The 22,831-nt window shown below is 44.7% G+C and overlaps 1 protein-coding gene across 1 annotated transcript in view; it reads left to right on the top strand.

Annotated features, from left to right (window-relative positions):
• Nucleotides 1-412: 412 nt before the first annotated feature.
• Nucleotides 413-22,831, top strand: part of KNTC1 (kinetochore associated 1) — a 64,016-nt gene continuing 41,597 nt past the window's right edge. The window contains exons 1-23 of the mRNA XM_055147469.1: nucleotides 413-543; nucleotides 1,702-1,822; nucleotides 4,957-5,072; nucleotides 6,028-6,106; nucleotides 7,522-7,599; nucleotides 7,972-8,006; nucleotides 8,478-8,588; nucleotides 10,759-10,852; nucleotides 11,698-11,750; nucleotides 11,946-12,061; nucleotides 12,390-12,444; nucleotides 13,200-13,298; nucleotides 15,052-15,095; nucleotides 15,168-15,233; nucleotides 15,512-15,587; nucleotides 16,106-16,231; nucleotides 16,313-16,402; nucleotides 17,165-17,218; nucleotides 19,237-19,298; nucleotides 19,964-20,075; nucleotides 20,864-21,007; nucleotides 21,325-21,381; nucleotides 21,481-21,582. Coding sequence (XP_055003444.1) covers nucleotides 415-543; nucleotides 1,702-1,822; nucleotides 4,957-5,072; nucleotides 6,028-6,106; nucleotides 7,522-7,599; nucleotides 7,972-8,006; nucleotides 8,478-8,588; nucleotides 10,759-10,852; nucleotides 11,698-11,750; nucleotides 11,946-12,061; nucleotides 12,390-12,444; nucleotides 13,200-13,298; nucleotides 15,052-15,095; nucleotides 15,168-15,233; nucleotides 15,512-15,587; nucleotides 16,106-16,231; nucleotides 16,313-16,402; nucleotides 17,165-17,218; nucleotides 19,237-19,298; nucleotides 19,964-20,075; nucleotides 20,864-21,007; nucleotides 21,325-21,381; nucleotides 21,481-21,582 — 2,019 coding nt within the window. The 5' untranslated portion in view covers nucleotides 413-414. The remainder of the gene's footprint in view (nucleotides 544-1,701; nucleotides 1,823-4,956; nucleotides 5,073-6,027; nucleotides 6,107-7,521; nucleotides 7,600-7,971; nucleotides 8,007-8,477; nucleotides 8,589-10,758; nucleotides 10,853-11,697; nucleotides 11,751-11,945; nucleotides 12,062-12,389; nucleotides 12,445-13,199; nucleotides 13,299-15,051; nucleotides 15,096-15,167; nucleotides 15,234-15,511; nucleotides 15,588-16,105; nucleotides 16,232-16,312; nucleotides 16,403-17,164; nucleotides 17,219-19,236; nucleotides 19,299-19,963; nucleotides 20,076-20,863; nucleotides 21,008-21,324; nucleotides 21,382-21,480; nucleotides 21,583-22,831) is intronic.

Below are 22,831 nucleotides of genomic sequence, written 5' to 3'. Positions count from 1 at the left end.
TGTTGACAGCCTATCAGTAATGCCCTCCCACCAGTATGGTCCTTGCTGATCCTCGCAGCCCTGGTTCCGTGGGTCTTACCAGTGCGACGCGTTTAGTGATGAAAACATTGACCAAGACAGGCCCGGGAGGTAGCTCAAGGGTAAGGCACTGGCTTGCCTTGCACACAGCTGACCTGGGTGGGTTCCATCTCAGGCCCCCCCACGGGTCCCCCCCAGGAGTGATCCCTGAGCACAGATCCAGGAGTACTGCCAGGTGTAGCCCAAAAACCGAAATGAGGGAACAAGGACATCTCTATTGATTTATTATTACTAAGCTTTTTCATGGGTTCCGTGCACAAATATGATTTGGTCTCTGATTTAGTGCGGTTCCAGGGAAGGCAGTGGTTCCTGGGCCCAGAAGACAAGCTTAGAAATATGTGGAACGACATTGAGCTGCTGACAAGTGATGATACAGGAAGTGGGTACCTATGTGTGGGTTCCCAAAAAGAACACGGGACAGCTTTGTACCAAGTAGATTTACTAGCGAAGATCTCTTCTGACAAGGTATGATTGTCATGCTGCCTGCACTAAACAATTTTTACTGAAGCAAGTGCAAAAGCGGAAATAGCACTTTCTCAGACTCAAGGCTTAATGTTGGATAATCGGAAGTTTTTACCTGCTTCTCCCTCTCTCAGCTTAAGATCAATAATCCCCCCCCAGAAGAACTTTTGATAGCCCCTCTTGACATTTTTAGTTTGCAAAACGTTAATAAAATGCTGCGAAGAATTAGCAGCAGCAGCTTGAGAAATAGAGGGAGTTCTTCTGAACAAGAACTGGGGTCTGTAAGGAGGTAAAGTGATACGCTTTATACCCTCCCGATAACTATTGCAAAACACAGTGCCTAAAAGGGGAAAAAAAAGAGTCAAGTATCTGCCATAGAGTCAGGCTGGGGTGTGGGAGAGAAACTGGAAACTTTGGTGGAGGGAAGTAAGTGGACATTGGTGAAGGGATGGATGCTTGAACATGGTTAAGGCTGAAACTCAGTCATAAACAACTTGTATCTCATGGTGATTCAAGAAATTAAAAAAAGTTAAAAATAAAATTAGGGGCTGGAGCGATAGCACAGCGGGAGGGCGTTTGCCTTGCACGCGGCCGACCCGGGTTCGATTCCCAGCATCCCATGTGGTCCCCTGAGCACTGCCAGGAGTAATTCCTGAGTGCAGAGCCAGGAATAACCCCTGTGCATCGCCGGGTGTGACCCAAAAAGCAAAAAAATCTAAAAATAAAATAAAAATAAAATTATACTATGGAGGGGAAAAATAGAAGGGGTCCCTTTCTGATCTCACTCCTGAACCAAACACCCTGAACACTGAATATGGATTTAGCCTTTCCACGAATTTCTTTCTATACTTCTTATAATAATAATTCTATTCTTATTCTAGGCCCGGGATCTTATTCTTAGCCTTCTAGAAAGTTTGACTTCATGGGTTAATTTGGGGAGTGGGAGACTCCCAAAGTAGTCCTTGAGACGTGGGGGGCCACTCCTGGCGATACTCAGCCTGATTTCAGGGCCTGGCAGGTTTGGTGTAGCCGAGAGGGGCCTAACTATGTAGTGTGGAATCCCAGGGGGTTGAGCCCATCTTATACAGAACCAGAAAGTTTGGGGGACAGACATACTAAACATGTATGGGGATGATTTGTTTCTCCACCCTCCCCCTACAGGCCTCTCTCAATCCAAAGATACAAGCCTACAGCTTGAGTGATGGTTTCATTATTGTCGTAGACCGATCAGTGATACTGCTTGACAGCATTTGTAGATCACTGCAGTTGCATCTTGCATTTGGTAAGTGTAATGTAATTCAGTGAAATTGGAAATCAGCTCTCTGGCTTCGGTTTTCTACCTCCTTGCCTTTTAATTTATTATTATTGTTGTTGTTATTATTATTATTATTATTTTCCTTTTTCTTTTTGGGTTACACCCAGCAATGCACAGGGGTTACTCCTGGCTCATGCACTCAGGAATTACTCCTGGCGGTGCTCAGGGGGACCATATGCGATGCTGGGAATTGAACCTGTGGGATAATATTGGTTTATCCTTTCAGCCTTGCTGCAGGGAACTTAGGTTTATCAGGTTATACCCATCACAGTGCTCCTGAGTCACTCCCATTCCTTTTTTTGTCTGTAAACTCTTTTCTGCACCCTCTTTCCCAACCAGTTAATCATTTTTTACCTAATCAGATTCTGTTAGCTTGTAAAATCAGATCCTTGTAAGGACACTGAACTTGTATTGTAAGTTATGTCTTTTGCGGAACCCAAATATTTTTTTTGTGAGTCTGTTACCTGTTAAAATATAAGCATAGACTTTTCCTCGAATGAGAAGTTTCCCCAATACATTCAAGTGGGGAAATACCTCCTTTTTTTGCTTTTGTTGTTTTGTGCCATATACCCACTGAATATGAAGAGGTGGTGGACTTAAAGCCGCAGTGTTCCCTTAATAGTCGAACTGCTTTCCCTAAGAGTAGGCTTATAGTGTCTTGTGGAATTGGTCCCTTTACACCAGAATTTAATTTGTAAGGATACTGGACGGGGTTATACTAATCGTATCAGGGCAGGAAATACCCAAAGCTGCGCTTCCTGCTGTTACTGGCTGCAGTGAGTCTACTGATTGGAGCTCTGAAACTCCATATTGGGAACAGGGGCTGCAACTGGGAACATGCCCTGATTTTGCAGGGCCTGGGGCTGGCCCCCTTGCAGGTTTCCTGAATTGGGGTCAACAGCTGCATCAAAATTGAAGTGACAATCTCTGGCCCAATGATTTCCCCTCTTGCACCTGGGACAGGTCCCAGGAGGTTTAAGTCTGGCTTGGCAGTCTCTGGCCCAGTGGTTTGCCTTCTTACACTTGGGACAGGGCCCGGGAGATGCTCTCACAGTAGCACGGTTGGGAGGCGCCCTGCAGTCTTTACGAAAGTGGCCTGGTTCTCCACAATTAAAACATCTTTTCTGAGCTTGTAAGGCATAGACCTCAATAGACTTCATCTGCACCTTATGTTAGACAGAACAGAACCAACATTCTGACATGCTTCCTAGTACCCCATTATGTCCTCCTTCTCCTTAATAGGGCCAGAATGGCCTGGCAATCCTTAGCGTTTTCAAAGGCCAATTGTTTAGTCAAAAGCTCCTGAGTTTCCTTACCCTTGACCTGCATTTCAGTGGCTTCCATCAACCTTCCTATAAAGACTGCATAAGGTTCTGAGGACCTCTGGACAATCTTTGTAAAACTTCCCTTAAATTCAGCATTTGCATCAATCTTCTCCCACGCACACAGGGCTGCCTCACGGACATGAACAAAAACAGCACGAGGCCAGATGACTTGCCTTTTTGGGTCGCATCATTTCCCTTCACCTATTAACATCTCATAAGTCAATTTAATCTCTGAAAATTTTTGTCCAGCATGGCCTAGGCTCAGAAGCTTTGCACCCTACCTGCTGTGCTATCGCTTCAGCTCATTTTTAATTTTTTTAATTTAATTTTATGTTTATAGTTAGTCACAGTAGTTTATTACATTTAATATTCTAACACCAATCTCAACACCTTTATTACCTACATTACATCTTCCCACTACAATTATTTTGAATTTTCTCAATCACCACCCATTTCTAAAACTTGAAATTGGGCTGATTCACGAAGTTAATTTTGAACACCATTAATTTTTTTCTCTTTTTTTCCCAACATCAGTGTACATTTCTCACCACCAGTGTCTCCGCCATCCCTGCCCCAGACCCTCCCATGGGAGGCACTTTTCTTCTTCTCTCCCTCTCTCTCTCTTTCACTCTCTCCCCCTCTTTCTCTCTCTGTCTCCTTTTGGGCATTATGGTTTGCAATATATATACTGAAAGGTTATCGGTTATATTCCTTTACCTACTTTCAACACTCAGTTCCTGTCCAAAGTGATCGTTTCCAGCTGTTACTGTCACATTGGCCTCTTCTCTATCCAAACTGCCCTTTGCCCCCCCCACACTTGTGGCACCTTCCAACCATTGACCAGGTCTCCTGGACCCTGTTATCCCTGGCCTTGGAAAGCCGTTAATCCTATGCGTTCTGTGCCAGACATCAGGGATGTGGCACGAAGGGGCCGGAGAGATAGTACAGCGGGACATGGGGAAGTTACTTGCTTTGTTTACTTGAGTTCGATCCCCGGCACCCATAGGGTGCCCTGAGCCCAATAGGAGTGATCTCTGAGTAGAGAGCCAGGTATAAGCCCTGAACACAGGCAGGCGTGGCTCAAAAACAAACAGAAAAACAACCAAAAAAAAAAAAAAAGGTGATACTGCTGGATAATTCAAGTTCATCTACCCTTTAAAGACTTGCTGATTTCTTATTTTTTATTTTTTTTTTTAACTTTGGGGACCATGTCACTTCTGGTGGGGTTCAGGGAATATATGGACATTGGGGATTGAAACTGGGGGGCTTTAAGCAAGGCAAATGCCCTACCCACTGCATTATCACTCTGGCCCTGTTGCCCATTGTTGACTCTCTGGTGCTCCTAAACTTTTCTCCCTTGTGAACAGACCTTCTGAGGCCTTCTGGAGACCAGTCAGTGCTGCCTTGCCCATTCTTGCCTTTTCTGGTCTCTTACCTTGCTTTACTTCTCCTTTTTCCAGAGAATTCACTTTTTACAGGTCGTATAATTTGTTAATTGTGCCAATTGTAGACCTTCTACTTTAGAATACAGGCTTCATAAAGGCAAAAACCTTTTGTTATTATCAGATACACGTAAGGCCTACAACGATGTTTATTATATATGTTCGGGAAATACCTGTTGGCTGAATAAGAATCGGTAAAATTCTTTTTTTGTTTTAATTGCTTTTGTGAAATACTTAAAACATGAGTCATTGACTTTCAATGACAAAATATGCAATTTTTCATACTGAATCACGTTTTTAGAGGAAGTGTATAACTTTGGTTTGAAATTTTCAGATACCGAAGTGGATGTAGTTGGACTCTGTCATGAAGGGAAGTTTCTTTTGGTTGGGGAGAGAAGTGGCAAGTTACATCTCATTCATGTGACATCACAGCAAACCTTGCTCACTAATGTAAGACCCTGTCATATTTTATCTCTCCATTCCTAAATGATGTCTGGACAATAACACTCAAGCAAACTTTTATTTGGCTTGTGTTTTGTGGTTGTTTTGAGTCTTTTTTGATTGTTTGATTTGGTTTTGGGGCCACACTGGTCGTGCTTCCGAGTCATTTCTGGCATATCAGGGGATCTTGTGCATGCCAAAAGCATGCTTAATCTCTTGAACTGTACCCCTGGTTATTCCTTGGCTTGCGTTTTAAATTAGAAATAATTTTTTTTAAAAAAAATACTATATCAGAAACGTAAATAAAATGCAAAATTGAAAAATTAAGATTCAAAAGTATTAGTATGGGGGCTGGAACTATAGCACAGCAGGTAGGGTGTTTGCCTTGCATGCCACCAACCCGGATTCGATTCCCATTATCCCATATGGTCCCCTGAGCACTGCCAGGAGTTATTCCTGAGTGTATGAGCCAGGAGTAATCCCTGTGCATCACTGGGTGTAACCCAAAAAGCAAAAAAAAAAAAAATTTTTTTTTTAGTCTGAATGAATATCTCACATAATTTTCTTTCTTTTTCTTTGTTTTTTTAAAAACTATTTTAGTTTTGGGCTGCACTCAGGAATGACTTGGCAGTGCTGAGGGGATCGAGCCCATGTTGTCCGCAGCTATAGAATCTCTCCAAACCCATAATTTTCCATTTTAGAGAGAATATGTTTTGGGCCTGGCAGATAGTTCAAAGACCTTGAGCATATGATTCACGTGTGAGAAGTATAGGGTCTGGCACTGCACGGCTTCCCAAGCTCCGCAGGAGTGACCCTGGGCTTCGTGGAATGTGACGCCTCCGCAAATGAAGATGTTTGGAACATAGACAGACTTAGTACTGAGGCTAATTAATAACTTGATTTAAGTATAAGACTCAAGCATATTTTTCTTGCTTTAATCTTATTTAACATTATTTTACATTAGACTTTTGTTCCGAAAAATAATGATGAAAATCAATATGCTTACCAGAGTCTTGTTATTGAGAAGGATGACTCAACTGAAGGTAAGTTTTTTTTACTTATATATTTTTAAATGGGGTGACATGGTTTCTGATTAATTCCCAGTGGAAATAGATTTATAGTTAATTAACTACGTATAAATTAATTGTCCTGACTAAATTAATTTTTCTAGTGATACAATTGATATAAAAATCAGGTTTGTGGGTTTTTGTGTTTTTCTTTGTGGTGTTGGGGACCTGGGGGTTGAACCCGGGACTTCAGATATGCAGGACATATGCTCTATAACTGAGCCACATTCTTGGCCAAGAAGCAGGTTGATTTATTTTCTTCAAAGCTGGGAATGGAACTCAGGACTCCTGCAAGCAAGGCAGGCGCTTGACCACTGACCCACATTCCCGGACCCCTGGTGTTTCAATTTTATTTCTTTTCAGAGGTTTAAATGTGCTTTTCCTAAATCATAGTATTCTAAACTAATTTTATGCTTTGGGAGGAAGGAGTCTCCCAGGCCGTGCTCAGGAACCCCAGCGCCCTCTGGAGAGTCTCAGCCGTGCAGGCAATGCATCGGTGCACAGGCCGAGAAGGGGGGGCTGCTTCAGCCCCGTGGTGCGGGGATTGTCTGGGGCCCCCTGCGTTGTGTGCGGGGTGTTTGGGGACCTCCAGCCCTGCACACACAGATAGGCCTGGGACCAGGTACCAAGTGGGTGAACTCGGAAGTGGCTACAGCAAGACAAGCACCTTAACCCCTCTCAGTTCACCTTTTGTCTTGCTTAGTACTTTTTCTAGCAACTTAATTTTGTTGTTGTTTTGTGGCTATACGGAGGAGATCTTGGGGGTTGAGTCCTGGCTCTGCACTCAGGAATCACTTCTGACAGTGCTCAGGGGACTTATAGGATGTCAGGGATTGAACTCGGGTCGGCCGTGAGCAAGGCCAGCACCCTACCTGCTATATATCGCTCCAAATTAAGTTTGTTTTTATACAATTTTTGAAATATTTTAATAAAATGGAGTCAGGGGTTGGAGTGATAGTGATTGCTTGGTGTGTAAGCACACACACACACAAAGTAGAGTCAGGGAGCTAGCTCAAAGAGCTCAAGCTCCTGCTGCAGCCCACACTTCCTTCTTGGTATCACACGCCTCTAACCACCAGCACCTGGGGTATCCCTGCTGGCTCTCCTCTCCTCTCTGCACCCTGTGTTCAAGCACCACCTCATCACTGACCGAGCACTGAACTGGACACAGTTGTCACTGGGAGTGGGCCTGGGGGCCCTGAGCACTGCTTGGGAGGCTCTGAAAAACAAAACGCATGAACATGCTTTTTGTAAATAAGTTTCATCTGTGCCATCACTCTTGTTAGAGGGGGATAATTTAAACTAGCAACTTAGCATATCTTAAACTCAATTAAACGTTAAAAGCCTGTGCCTTTTAGAGACACTAGTTTTGCTATGATTGTTTTTAACAGGTACCTATTATATGCTGCTTCTAACAACCAATGGATTTTTTTATGTAACAAACCTTCAGCTTGTGAAAATTCAGCAAGGTGAGTGATGTATTATTTGTCATCATTAGCTGACAGCGATGCTTCTTATTTTTCCGGGTTTTTAAGTGTTCTCTTTAAGGATAGTGCAGTCTGGGGCCAGAGTGCTAGTGTAGCAGGTTGGGCATCTGCCTTGCATGCAGCCAACCCAGGTTTGATCCCCAGCATCCCATATGGTCCCCCAAGGACCGCCAGGAGTAATTCCTGAGTGCAGAGCCAGGAGTAACCCCTGAGCATTGCCAGGTGTGATCCAAAAAGACCAAAAAAAAGAAAAAGAATAGTACAGTCTGTGACACTGTATGCATGAAAGGGCTGGCTCGTGTGCACTTAGTAGGTTCCCTACTCTAAATTCAGTCTGCTTTCTTTCCACTGCAGCCATGGAGAGTGCTGACTTCAGCACAGCAAAGAAGGTAAGACAACAAAATCTTGCTATCTTCTTGAAACCTCCATTTAAGGGAAGGCTAGGAGAAGTGGTCTGCTGGATGATGTTTGGGGATTAACATCATACCACATCTTTATTTCTGTTTAAAACTATATAGATAGTAAAGCAGGTAGGTCTCTTGCCTTACACACGGCCAACCTACGTTGGACCCTTGCCAACCCATATGGTCCCCTGATCACCGCCAGGAGTAATTCCTGAGAGCTGAGCCAGGAGTAACTCTAGAGCACTGCTGGGTGTATGCCCTCCCCACCCCAAAATACATTTATAGCGTGGGTATATAAGTTGAGGACATGCCTTGCGTGTGTGCGTCCCAGCTTCAATACCCAGCACCACACACATGCATGCATGCATGCACACAAAAGGAGAAATACATTTGTAATTTGTTGGTTTAAAATGATTTTGTCAGTGTCTTATATCTTAATTTCCTCCTGTTTTGCAGTTACAAGGAGAAATCCAGTCCAGTTTCATTTCCACTGAAAATTATCATTCTCTCGGGTGTCTCAGTCTCGTGGCTGGAGATCTCAGTAGCAAAATCTCTGTGATAATTGGGGTAATTATTTTTGTAATATTTCTTTTTATTATTGTGTAAAATATATACAGTATGTGGTTTTTGGTTAAATTATGAATTAATTTGTAATGAGTAACAGAAACTGGGAAATTTTAAATTTAAGGCCATAAAATTGAGTAAGTACACCTTGGCCTCTGTTGGGAGATGGTGTAACTGGGGGTGTTGCCCAGGCACGGCTCCGAGCACTGCGGTGCATGCTGTGCGTGCGTGGACCTTGTGGGGCACCCTGGGTGGGGCCCAAAGACAAAATCGAAAACAAAAGAATCGCAGCTTTTCATTTCCTTTCTTGGGGGAATGGAGAGGACTGGGCCATGCCTAGCAGTGCTCAGGGGAAATAACTAGGGCTCCCTGCTCTCTCTCTACATCCTGCATCTTTATTTTCTGAAGGACCAAAAGCCCTAATCAGACTCTCTGTATATATTATAGCTAGTTGGAGGCATAATAATTCAGTTTATTATCTATATTCATAATTGAAAGAAATCCCAAACTGCAAATAGATATTCATTTGATAATTGTGTTGTTTCTGTTGAGTTGACAGATCCCATGAATCTTGAAATAAACCAGGTTAGGATCATCACTGTCTGGGAAGAGATCAAAGGGCGCATGTGGGAGCCCCAGTTTTCTGGCCCTGCGTGGTATAGTCCTGAACACTGCAGGGAAAGCCTCCCTCTCAAAAACAAAATCCTCTCCTTTTGGGAGAGGAGTAAAAATATTTACTAGGAGTAAAAATATTAGGAAGTAAAAATATTTTAAAAAATTTTTAAAAAGTAGGGAGTAAAAATATTTAATCCTCCATTTAATGAAAAGTATTCTAATTTAATTTCCAGTTAATTTTCATTTAATGGATACTATTTTTTGTCTGTGTTGGTAGTATTTTGGGAAGCTGGCCCAGCGAATCCAGTTCTTAGCTGCAGAGAACACAAAGAGTACCTTCCTGAATCATGTCTCATGTTCCATGTGAAAAATGACAATTTGTCACTTGATATCATTTTTGGTTATTCTCGTCAGACTGTCTTTGAAATTAGGGTGGAGGATCTAATATATTCAAGGAGAAGGCAAGAGTTCAGTACAGCTGTAACATTTATGACATTTTTATTTGCCAAATTAAGGCGTTACACATCAGTCATGGGCTGGAGAGAGAGTCCAATGGGTATGGCGCTTGCCTTGCACACAGTCAACCCAGGTTCAGTTCCTAGCACCACAAGTGGTCCTCTGAGCACCACTGAGAGTGAGCCCTAAGCAAGAGCCAGTAGTAATCCCTAAATACTGCTGGGTATAGGGCTGGAGCGATAGCACAGCGGGTAGGGTGTTTGCCTTGCACACGGCCGACCCGGGTTCAATTTCTCCGCCCCTCTCGGAGAGCCCGGCAAGCTACTGAGACTGTCTCGCCCGCGTGGCAGAGCCTGGCAAGCTACTCGTGGCATATTCGATATGCCAAAAACAGTAACCACAAGTCTCACAATGGAGACATTACTGGTGCCCGCTCGAGCAAATTGATGAGCAATGGGGTGACAGTGACAGTGACTGCTGGGTATGGCCCTCTCTGTCCCCACCTCCACCACCCCCGCAAAAGAAGTAATCACATTTCCGTTTTTTTCTACCCAGTTTAATTTTTGATGTTTCAAATAACTTTAAATTGGCACTTGTGAATCTTCCCAAATATTTGTCGTTGTCATTTGTTTTGACAAAACTGCTTAGAGAGAGGCCCCGCGTCCTCATGCTGATAGGCTGGTCTGACTCGCCCGGGCTCAGATGGGTTAGGGCTGGGGGCCTCCTTGTTCCCAGACTTCGTGTGCTGATAGTGAGCAGCTGTTCGATATTCTTCGTCTGTGTTCTGTTAACGCATGAGTGGACCCTGGAGACGGAAACGAGTGTGCCTCAATGATCTAAGTATATTTTGAAATAAAAACTGAGGACAGCTTGGATGTTTCTGCTTTGTGGAGGACCCAGATTAAAGGACCAAGTTTGCATTGGATGCCATGGAGGCGGGGGGGGGGGGGGCGGGGGCTGGGCCACACTCGGGCTACTCCTGCTCTGTGCTCAGCTGTCATCCCTGGAAATGCTCAGGGGTCCAGATGTGGTTCTGGCGATGGAACTGGGTCACCACACCTTACGCTTCGTCCTATCCTTGACACCCTTTTTGCTTTTGTAGGGGACTGGTCATTGTGCCATCTCCAAATGGGAGCCAGATTCTTCAAAGAACAGAATGACAGTTCAGAATGTCATTGAGACAGAGATGATTAAAGGTAAAGAAGTTCAAACTGCTTTAGGCAGCTATGAGTGAATTCTGAATTCTGATTGCTGACAATATAGAAACTCTGACATTTGGGCCATTTCTCTACCCCACTCTCTGAAATGAGCCAGGTTGGTTTGATAAATGTCTACTTATGTGACTCTCTCTCTCTCTCTCTCTCTCTCTCTCTCTCTCTCTCTCCTTGGGGGCAGGGGGAGGACACGTTGGGCAATACTCTGGGGTTACTTTTGACTTTGCACTCAGGAATTACTCCTGGCAGTGCTCAGGGGACCATATGGGATGCAAGGCAAGGCACCCTACCTGCTGTACTCTCTATCCAGCCCCGACAATTAGCCATCATTTGGGGAAGTTTACCTTTAGGTAGTCACCTAGACAAATTCAGAAATAAAGAAGCAGGCATGAATAAGAATATATATATATATGTGTGTGTGTATATATATATATATAGGTAACTATATATATGTATATTTCTACCTTTTTTTTTTCTTTTTGGGTCACACCCGGCAATGCACAGGGGTTACCTCCTGGCTTTGCACTCAGGAGTCACTCCTGACGGTGCTCAGGGGACCATATGGGATGCTGGGAATCGAACCTGGGTCGGCCGCGTGCAACGCAAACGCCCTACCCGCTGTGCTATTGCTCCAGCCCCCTATTTCTACCTTCTTTTTGCTATCTTTCCTTTTGAAATCTTCAGGGGTGCTGGGGGAAGTGGCTCAGTCATAGAGCACATGCCTTGCATAGCTGAGACTCTGGGTTTGGCCCTCACTGCCACCAAAAATTTGCCCTTGGCTATAAGTAACTGAAGTGTTACACACTTTGCCTTCTTTCTCTCTTTAGGTGCAAAGAAGTTCCAGCTGATAGGCAGTCTGCTTTTCGTACTTGACACTGATGTAGGTTCCTAATATTTTTCTTTCAATGTTTTTACTTGGTATTTTGTTTAACAACCAAAGTGCTGTTGAACTTAACAAAGGCCACGCTGGTAGCTGGGGTGGGTCACTAGCTCATGTACTGGTCTTCATTGCAAAGTTCAGATCCTGACTGACTTTTAATCTGGAAGGTGAATCTGTGACGTGTCTCTCTTGCAGAACGTGCTAAGCTTGTGGGACATCTTCACTCTCACCCTGATATGGAACTGGCCCACTCTTCACGTGGAAGAGTTTCTTCTCACCACTGAGGAAGACACACCTTCCTCAGTCACGTGGTATGTCACTTGCATGTCTCAATTGTCCTCTGTTCCAGCCAGCTGCCTGCCTGGTTCCATTGAGCCCACTCACTTTGGAGTATGTTCTCAGGCCCACTGAGAACAGAAGGATCGGGCTGGGACCATTTCGTTCTTGGCTGGATTGTTTGAGAACAGCTAGGCAGTGCCAGCCTGCTTGTGATGCCAGCCTGGATTCGGGCAGGTGGACTCCAGGGGCACCCCTGAGTGTCTTCTGTAATGTTTGTGTAAGACTGTCACTTAGCTGTCGCTTTCATCTGTCAGTTGACAAAACTTACTTGATTTATTTACACTTCCTCTTCTCTTTTAGGAGAGGATTCACAAATCTGAAATTAGTAGCTCTGATAATGACTGCTGATACACAGGTACACGAAAATTTTCTTCCATCCTTGTCCATGTTATGTGTAGCAAATAGCATTTTTTACACTAAAACTAATGTTTATTTGTTTGTTTTGGGGGCCATTCCTGGTTGTACTCAGGGCTTAGTCCTGGCTCTGTGCTCAGGATTACTTGTGGTACTCAGGGGCCATGTGGGGAGCTGGGGATCCGCAGGGCCACCCCAGGATGCTTTCACTGGCCTGTGGACCTCCACTGTGTTGGGGGTTGAACTGCAGCTGGACACAAACAATACACACCCCGTCTCCTGTACTAGCTCCCTGGCCCAAGAACATAGTTTTATGTGACATTTGAATATCACAGTAACAGACTAATAAGCTTGGCTACTTAAACGTGTTTTTGGTATAGCTGCCATACCTGCCAGTGCTCAGGGACCGTACAGTGTCAAGGGTGAAACCCGAATCTGGGATCCCACATAAAGCTCTTGCTCCTGCCCTTTGAGCCAACTCCCCAGCTCCTGTCAATTTTTCTTTTCCAATGGGGGGAGCTTCTGACTCTGTGCCAGGGATCACACCTGGTGGGACTTGGGAGATCATGTGTTGTACCGGAGACTGATCCCTGGTCGGCTGCACACAGAGCAAATGCCTTACCCGTGTTACTGTCTGGCCCAGCCCTATTTGAAATTATTTTTTCATTTATCTGTATGCTACCTTTTGATCTATGCGAGCTTATGTCGTAGGCTTAATTGACCTGCTCTATTAATTGCTCCAACCTTTTCTTTTAGATGAAAAACTTCGTGGTTTATTCATTACCTACCATGGAAATACTTTATTCTTTGGAAGTGTCTAACGTGTCTTCTCTAGTACAAACAGGAATTAGCTCAGTAAGTCAATATGCATTATGGTGTTTGGTTTGGTTCTGGATTTTGGGCCCTGCCGCGTGGTGTTAGACTTACTCCTGCCGGTGCTCTGCGACCGTATATGGTGCCAGTGATCATACAAGGGTCAGTCATATGCAAGGGAAGCACCTTAGCCTCTGTAATACCTCTACAGCCCTAATAGGGACAACTCTGAGCTACTTAAAAGTTTAAAAAATAATAATAATTGAGCTAAGCACATGTGGGCACTGGCGAAATAACTAGTTAGATCTCAAATTTATAACTAATATTTTCTTTTTCTTTATTGTCCTTTGTCCTTTCATTTTTTCCTCACTGCTCAGTATTAAATCCAGGACCTTACAAATACAAGTCAAGTGTCATACCACAGTGCACACCCTGGCCCAGCACATACCCCCACCCCAGTGCACACCCCTCCATCATAGCACTCAGCCCCTGCCATAGTGCACGACCCCCGCACAGGGCACACCCCCAGCCCAGCACCCACCCCCCCCCCAGCACATACCCTTTGTCATTGGAGAGACTCAGATACACTTGCCCAAAGTCAGTCTTCATGGAAGAAAGAAAAGCCAGTTAATAAAACACCTGTCACCTGCTTGTCCAGTTTTCTTGTATCTGCACAGGAAATACCAGGAGGGTTTATTGCTTTTTCGTGGGTGTTTGGGCCACTGGTGCTTCGGGCTGATTCCTGGCTCTGGTGGGCTCATATGCAGTGTCTGGGATCAAACGGGGTTGGCCATGTGCAAGGCAGATGCCTTGACTGCTGTACTATCTCTCAGGTCTCTATTGATTCATTTTTAATTCTGATCTTTAAAAGAATTTTTATACTATTTTTCTTTTTCCAAATAATGTAGAAATTACTTGTGGATGTCATCACCCATCACACCAATACCTGTCCGCAAGTCCTAAGAGAAAGGGCATTCCTCCACAACATGGCGTCAGAAACTTAGAAATTTCGACACATCCTTGTTTCTGTTCTGGGCCCACTGAATTCTGATGTCATCAGTCAATTGTACAAATATTTATGTATAAACATTTAAAGCTTTTCTCTCCTCACTCAGGAGCAGTCAGGCATCCCCCACCTCCTACCCCCTTGAATTTGGTTGTTGTAGCTCCTGTTTCTGATCTAGAATAATTTCTTTAAAATCCTGACATTTTCCAGGAGTCCTTGCATGTGCAGTAGAACGTGCTTCTTTTTAGATTTGCCCGATTCCTCTAGACTCTTCTCAGGCTCACGTACATGCAGATGACCAGTCTTCTAACTTTAGTACCCGTGGCCCTGAGCCTCTCGTTGCGGGGTGAGAGTTGGGCAGCGGTTTGGGGCTCCCCAGTGTCTCCCTCATCAGTATCTGCTTCATGACGGCTGTGTTGGTGTTGCAGACTACAGGAGGCCGCTTCCCAACAGTGCTCCCTGCCTTAGCACTCCCCCGAGAGGTAGTCCCGGCTAACCCAGCAGTGACTCTAGTGCTAAAATGAGTTTTGTCCTTTATTTTTTTAATTTTTAAATTTTTTTAATTTTTTAAAAATTTTTTGCTTTTTGGGTCACACCTGGCAATGCACAGGGGTTACTCCTGGTTCTACACTCAGGAATTACTCCTGGCGGTGCTCAGGGGACCATATGGGATGCTGGGATTTGAACCCGGGCCGGCCGCGTGCATGGCAAACGCCCTACCCGATGTGCTATCGCTCCAGCCCCCTGTCCTTTATTTTAATTTTAAATCTGTTTTTACTGTTATTGTAGGATACCATATACCTTCTGGAAGGAATTTGCAACAATGATCCAAAGTAGGTGGTGTTTTGTTTAACTAGCCAGGAGTTGTTAAATGACAAATTCACTTACCGAGAAAATTTTTCCAGGCACTGGGAAGATGCCGCCTCGGTCTTAGTGCTCCGATGCCTCACAGAGGCTTTGCCAGAAAACAGGTAACTGCTCTTTCTTAAGCATCACCCAGTGACAGATACTTAAAATTCCCTGATAAGTATAACTTTAACTGGGGCCAGAGCCATAGTATAGCGGGGAGGGCATTAGCCTTGCGTGCAACTGACCCGGGTTTGATGCCAGCATCCCTTATGGTTCCCCAAGCACCACTGGGAGTGATCCCTGAGTACAGAGCCAGGAGTAAGCCCTGGGCATCACCTGATATGGCCCCCAAACAAAACAAAAACTACAACTTTGACCAAACTCTTTTTCCACAAACCAGATTGAGTCGACTACTTCACAAACGCAGATTTGCTGAGGCCGAGAGCTTTGCCGTTCAGTTTGACCTGGACGTGGAGGTAACGGTTGTGGAGGTTTTGGCTCCCAGGCCTGGCTCAAGTGCTGGAGGAATGTGACACAACTGGACTTGAGCGTGCCCAGCGGTAGCTGGGATGTGACCGAAGCGCGTGGGCATTTCCAGGCCATGCGGGTGCTCCTAGAGCAGCCGACTGGCCTCTTGGAGGAGGAGGTGTTCTTCAGGCCCCACCTGGGAGGCCCAGGTCCAGAGGGAGGAAGGAATTCTAGTCTCAGGCCAGTGTGAGTCAGATAGGGGACTGAATGGTGCTCTGGGTGTGCGGGCTCCCAGTGGGGCTGATGAGGGAGAGCCCCCCAGTGCTTCTGAGAGGCCCAGACCTTATCCTGTGGGTGTCCGGGCGCTCTGTGGGGTGGGCAGGAGAACGTCTTGGCTGGGTTGTCCTTCCGTCAAGACAGAAGGAGAGGTGCACAGAGGCACCCACACCCCTCCCGATGCACAGAGAGATGTCAGGGACCGGACAGGGGCTTCAGGCATCAGTCACTTGATGTGTTTCTCTTATAGTTGGTTTACAAGGTGAAGGCAAATTATATATTGGAGAAACTGGCCTTGAGCTCCACGGATGCCGGCGAGCAGCCCCAGTGGCAGAACCTCATAGATGAAGCGAAGGGAAACCTCCACAAGATCCAGGTGTGCCTTCCCAGCAGAACGGAGTGCCTCGGGTGGGGGTCCCCACCACCCCTTACCTTACTCTGGCACCTTTGCAAACAGGACGATGAATTTGTGATGAATTACTGTTTGGAAGCTCAGTGGCTAACCTATGAAACGACCCAGGAAATGCTGAACTATGCCAAGAACAGGGTGAGTCTGTATGTGTTAGTCTGTCTTACTAGAATGAGAAAAAGTGCATTTTCTTTAAGTAAAAAAATACTTTTTTTTATAAGTCTTTTAGTCTTTTTGTTGTTACTCCAGGCCTTGTACGTGCGAGATCTTTATAAATGCCTCCCCCCACACACATGCACCCACATAGACATAGTCATAGTATCTATATACTTATATGTAGCACTGTAGCATTGTCGTCCCATTGCTCATTGATTTGCTCAAGCGGGCACCTTTCATGTCTCCAATGTGAGACTTGTTACTGTTTTTGGCATATCGAATATGCCATGGGTAGCTTGCCAGGCTCTGCTGTGCTGGTGGGATACTCTCAGTAGCTTGCCGGACTCTCCAAGAGGGACAGAAGGATTGAACCCGGGTTGGCCACGTGCAAGGCAAACGCCCTATCCGCTGTGCTATATTTATATGTATTTTTATATGTGTATGTATATCTCTCTGTGTCTATATATTATATATAGTACGTCTTTCCATATAGAGATATAAACACAGGTAGATACAAAATAAAATCCAGATGTAATTGTACCTGGTGGGCAAAATGTTATGAAACTTTTCATAGAAAGTGTTACTGTTTTATGCCAAGTCATTTGGTTTATTGTTTGCTCTTCATATCAGTGCTCAAGGCAATGTTATTCCTAAAGATGCTTTTTCTCCTTTAATTTACAGAAAAGTATAATTTTTATGAAAAAACTAATATAGTAGTCTAACCATGTTTCTTGTTTATCTTAGCTTCTGAAGAAAGAAGACAAAACTGTTCCTTTCTATTCTGAAGGCTTAAGAGAGGTAATTACAATCAATTTATAGATAATTTGGGGTGGGCATTGAAGGCATACATTTACAAAGTTTTGTAAATAATTTTTTTTTCTTTTTGCACTGCACCTAGCAGCGCTCAGGGCTTCCTCCTGGGTCTATGCTCAGGAATCACTACTGGTGGGCCTCAGGGGGTCTTATGGGATCTTATGGGGTGCTGGGGATTAAAACCTGAGCTGACCGCATGCAAGCCAAGCACCTTTTCTTCTGTACTTCTGTCTGCCTCTGAAAAAAAGTTTTTTAATTAAAGATGTATCTCCTCCTGTCCCAGGCAAATTGATGTATTTTATTATTGGTGGTGGGGGAAAACCTGTTTTTTGTTTTGGTTCGTGTTTTTGGTTGCAAATGGGCTGCTCCTAGTTCTGTGTTTTTTTTTTTTTTAATTGATTCACCGTGAGGTACAGTAACAAAACTTTCTTGTTTGAACTTCGATCATACAGTCGTCAAACACCTATCCCTTCACCAGTGCATGTTTTCCACCACCAAAGTCCCAGTACCCCCCCCACCAATTCCACACCTCCCCCTTTCTATGTGGCAGACAATTTGCACAATACTCTCTTTCTCTACTTTAGTTACCTTCGATATTTCAAGACCAGTCCCACCACTCATACCTGCCAAAAAGGCAATGCTAGACAATGTGTTTTGTATTGCTAGTTACGGATACAGTATAATGTCGTGTGGCCAAAAGAGCAGCCGCGTGCTCTAGAGATTCTAAAATTTTAATAATTAGGGTCTGAAGAGATCACTGCAGCAAGTTGCTCAGGTCCGAGATTCGTCTGTGTGTCACCGGCTCATGGCCGTGTGGGAGCTTAAGAAGACAGTGGTCTGATGTGGTGTCATGTCAGAGTCCCATCGGGGTGGGGAAAGGAGAAGGGTCCACTCCTCCCCTGTCCCATGAGGCCTGGTGTTTGCTGCCACCACCACTCGTACCTGGAGCTTGTCACTGACTTCTAGAAAATGGCGGCCGCCGGGGCTCCTAGAGGGCAGGTGGAGGGACGGCACCTGCCCCCCTCTGGAGTAGCCCAGTGGAAACAGCCTATTGCAAAGTCCAGGGCCATCTCTGCAGCAAGTTGCTTGGGTCCGAGATTCGTTTGTGTGTCATCCTGGTTCTATAGAAGTTTGGGACTCACTTCTAACAGTTATTTGGGAAGCCACATAGTGCAGGCATTGAACCCTGGCTTCCTGTATGCTCAGCCCATTAAATTCTCTCTCTGATCCTCAAATATTTAACTTATGGTATTTGTTTGAGGCCACACCCAGTGCTTGAGGGCTTCCTCCTAGCTCTGTGCTCAGGAGATATTCAGGGAACCATGTGTGTGACTGGGGGCCATGACAGGGTTGGCTACACAGAAGGCAAGCTTCTTAACCCCTCTGCTATTTTTTTTTTTTCCTAGCGCTGGGGGTTGAATCCAGGGTTTAATACTTGCAAAGCCAGTGCTCTAGTGTTGAGCCTCGTCTTCATTCCTCGGATTGCCTTAATGACCATTCCTTTTGGGGTCAGAGAGGACAGGTTAAGGCACGTGCTCTGCATGTGGTCAACCTGGGTTTGATCCTCAGCACCATGTATAGTTTCCTGAGCACAGTCAGATGTGGCCACAAAACAAAGCAAAGAAATAAAACCCCACAAAACCATTTCTCTATCTACAAAATAGGAGCAGTGATAATGCAAGGTTGTTTGAGGTTAAATAGTGCCGCCAACATGAATTATAAAGATGGTGATTATGATGGTACCAATAATGTGTGTGTGTATATATATATATGTATATATATATCTGCTTGCATGTACATATTAGATATAATAAAATGTTGCATGCCATATGTATGTTATTTTGTGTGTGTGTGTGTGTAATAAATCTGTACCATGGGATAAAATGAGAACAGGTGTAAGACTTCAGAAATGATGTCTAAACTTGGGTGTAAAATATTGAAAAATTGTTTTTTGTTTTGATAATCAATGCACACCCTTCAGATTACAAGTTACTTCTTTTCAGGTTCTAAGGGCTCATGCAAAATTGACTACTTTCTATGGAGCGTTTGGACCAGAAAAATTCAGGTATGAATATTCCTCATCTTTAGTTTTCATTTATCTCATAGTCTTTGAGCTCTGCCCAGTGGTACTCAGAAACATCAGGTCCTCCTGACAGGGACTAGGGGATCATATGTGGTGCTGGGATCAATTCAAAGTGAGCCCAGGCTTGGTGCGTGTAAGGCAGCACCCTGCCTACTAATTTGGGACAGATGCCAAGATAATGTGAAGTGAACGTAAGCGCAGATGATTTGCATACAGTAGTTTACTTAGGCAGTGATAATCTCAGGGAGGACCAACAGGCAGAAATAAGCTTTGGGAGAAAATGATGGGTATCCTCTGGATCTGGGTGCGAGGGACATTTACTTCATTGCATCTTCTTTGAAACTTTAACTTTTTTTTTTTTTTTTTTTTTTTTTACTCTTTGGGTCACACCTGACAATGCGCAGAGGTTACTCCTGGCTCTGCACTCATCTGCACTCAGGAATACTCCTGAGTAATCAGGGGACCACATGGGATGCTGGGGACTGAACCTGGGTCAGCCCCGTGCTAGGCAGAGGCTCCACCTGCTGTAGTATCCTATTTAACTTTTTTAGGACCACAGGAAACCTAGTTGAAGAAATGAATAATGATAACCACTTGTAATGCAAAAACCTTAATTCTTTCAAACTACTGACTTCTTGACTTCACAGTGGCAGTTCTTGGATTGAATTTCTGAATAATGAAGATGATCTGAAGGATATTTTTTTACAGCTAAGAGAAGGAAACCTTGTTTGTGCACAATACCTTTGGCTTAGACATCGGGTAAGACTGTGTCTTTCCTCATGGGCCCCGGTGGCGGGTGATTGAATCAGTGGTGGAAAGGAACAGGGTGGCAGAGTGACTGCGTGAATAATGACGTGTCCCAAAGGCAGTTTCCTCTAGTGATAGTTGAGGCAGGGACGTACTCTGCAGGTACAGTGTAAGTTTGCAAAGTTCTGTGGAGGGAGGACTCCTAAACTGTGCTCAGGGGTCTCGGGGCCATCCCCCAGCAGCACTCAGCACAGTGGCTGGGCTAGCCCAGTGCTGCTGGTACTCGGGCTGCCACCTCCACTGTCGTTTAGAATCTTAATCTTCTCCTAAGCTTATTTTGAGACTTTTTTGTTTTGTTTTCTGATTTGAAGGCACACCAAGCGATGCTTCTGACTTTTCTATGTTCAAGGATCACTCCTGGCAGTCTTTTGGGACCCTATGGGGTGCTAGGGATCAAACTCTGGTCAACCGTGTGCAAGGCAAACAGCCCATACACTGTACTGCCACTCTGCCTGAGAATCATTTTAACATTTTAGTTATTATTACTTTTTTGGTTTGGGGGCTGCGTGCACCCAGCAGTGCTCAGAGCTTACTCGTGGCTCTGTGCTCTCTGTCAGTCCTGTGTCTCCTGGCGGTGAGGTCACTGAGTCTGCGCTTTCCTTAGTTGCTTAGAGCAGATTGCCCTGAGGGCCCCTTATTAGATTATTAAAGTATGTCTCAGAATGACTTCCTAATAGATCTTTCCATTGGGGGAGATCGTCTGTTGAAATTTGTCAAATCTTAATTTTTTACTCACTTAGGCAAACTTTGAAGACAAGTTTGATGTGAAAATGCTTGAGAACTTGCTCAACTCGGTATCTACACCGATCTGTCTGGAAAACCTTTGTGCTTGGCTTCAGAATGATGTGATCCCCTTTGTGAGAAGGACGGTACCCGAAGGCCAGGTGCGCTGTGTTCCTGTCGTGGTTTGGCTTGGTTTGTGCTGGGGTCACACCCAGTGGTGCTCAGGGCTTACTCCTGGCTCTGCACTCAGGAATCACTCCTGATGATATTTAGGGGACAATATGGGGTGCTGGGGATTGAACCCAGGTCGGCCGCATGCAAGGCAAGCTACCCGCTATGCTGTCTTTCCAGCCCCTTGATTGCGTTTTTCATGGTGTCTACAGGAAAATGTGCCTAAGTCACGTTAATACCTAGTCGTCATCATGCCTCTTCGTCCGTGATTTTTAACTATTTCATTTTTGAATGATGTGTCTTTCAGAAAATTCTCGCAAAATGGTTGGAGCAAACAGCCCGGAACCTCGAATTAACTGACAAGGTAGTACCCATATGATTCGCACTGTTTCATCATTGTGAAAACTCCCGACTGCAGAAAGCGTTTTATTTAATTGCTTTCAATACCTTTTTATTTTTTAAGGCAAACTGGCCAGAAAATGGACTTCAGTTGGCAGAAGTGTTTTTTACAGCAACAAAACCAGCTGAGTTGGGATTGACCTCCTCTTGGCACTGGATTTCCTTGGTATGGTCTGGGAAGCGAAATCCTTTTGGGGATAGAAACCAGGGCCTCACATGCGAGACACATGCTCTGTCCTCACCCAGAGACGGAGCTTCTGTTTACAGCTGTTTGCTTGTCTCTGTGTATATTCAGAGAAAAGTTTCAGAGAGTACATATGCCTCTTATATTTTCTGTTTCTTGGTTTGGGTTTCCCGCCTTGCTTTGGGGCCACAGCCAGCACCGTGGTGGGCGTGCTCAGGATGTTGCTGTGCTCAGCTGCCATGCTGGGCAGGGCTTGTGCTGCTGGTGATTGAACCTGGTTGGCTGCATGCAAGGCAGGAGGAGCCTGGTACCCACTGAACTATTTTTTCTAGCTCCCAAGTTTTCCTGTTTTGTATTTAATGTGTATTTTCAAAATCCATTGAATTTTTTTTTTTTAGAAATTTAAGTTTTTGGGGGGCCGGAGCGATAGCACAGCGGGTAGGGCGTTTGCCTTGCACGCAGCCGACCCGGGTTCGATCCCTGGCATCCCATATGGTCCCCCAAGCACCGCCAGGCGTAATTCCTGAGTGAAAGCCAGGAGTAACCCCTGAGCATCACTGGGTGTGACCCAAAAAGCAAAAAATAATAATAATAATAATAATTTTTTTTTTTTCCCAATATTTCTGTTGCTACTTCAACCTACTTTGTAGTTTTTGGTTAGTGGTGCTCAGGGCTTATTTCTGGCTGTGCTGTCAAGGATCACTCCTGGCAGGGCTTGGCGGGACATATGGGGTGCTGGAGATCTAACCCAGGATGGCCAAGTACAAGGCCAGCACTTGTCTGCTCTGTTAGCTCTCTGTCCCCCACGTCCACCTGTTTCAATACACATCCTGTCTGTTAAACCACCCTAAGACAAACACTCTCGCAGCACTCTCCCAGGTAGAAAGAGTAGAATTGTCTGGGTAGAATTTCACAGAACTTTCCAAGAGCAAATGCTACCATGTACTAGGATCAGTTCTCTTAGTCATGTCAAACTGATGTTCTGTGACTTAAGCTGGAAACCATTCCAGGTTCTGCTGGCCTTTCTTTTTTTTTTTTTTTTTTTTTTTTTTTTTTTTTTTTTTTTAATTTATTTATTTTTAATTAGAGAATCACCGTGAGGGTACAGTTACAGATTTATACACTTTTGTGCTTATATTTCCCTCATACAAAGTTCGGGAACCCATCCCTTCACCAGTGCCCATTTTCCACCACCCGTAAACCCAGTGTCCCTCCCACCCTCCCCAATCCC

The sequence above is a fragment of the Sorex araneus genome, chromosome 9 (genome assembly GCF_027595985.1).
Source record: "Sorex araneus isolate mSorAra2 chromosome 9, mSorAra2.pri, whole genome shotgun sequence".
In the NCBI taxonomy this organism is placed as follows: domain Eukaryota; kingdom Metazoa; phylum Chordata; class Mammalia; order Eulipotyphla; family Soricidae; genus Sorex; species Sorex araneus.
The sequence above is the reverse complement of the archived record's forward strand: the minus strand, read 5'-3'. Positions and strand labels throughout refer to the sequence as shown.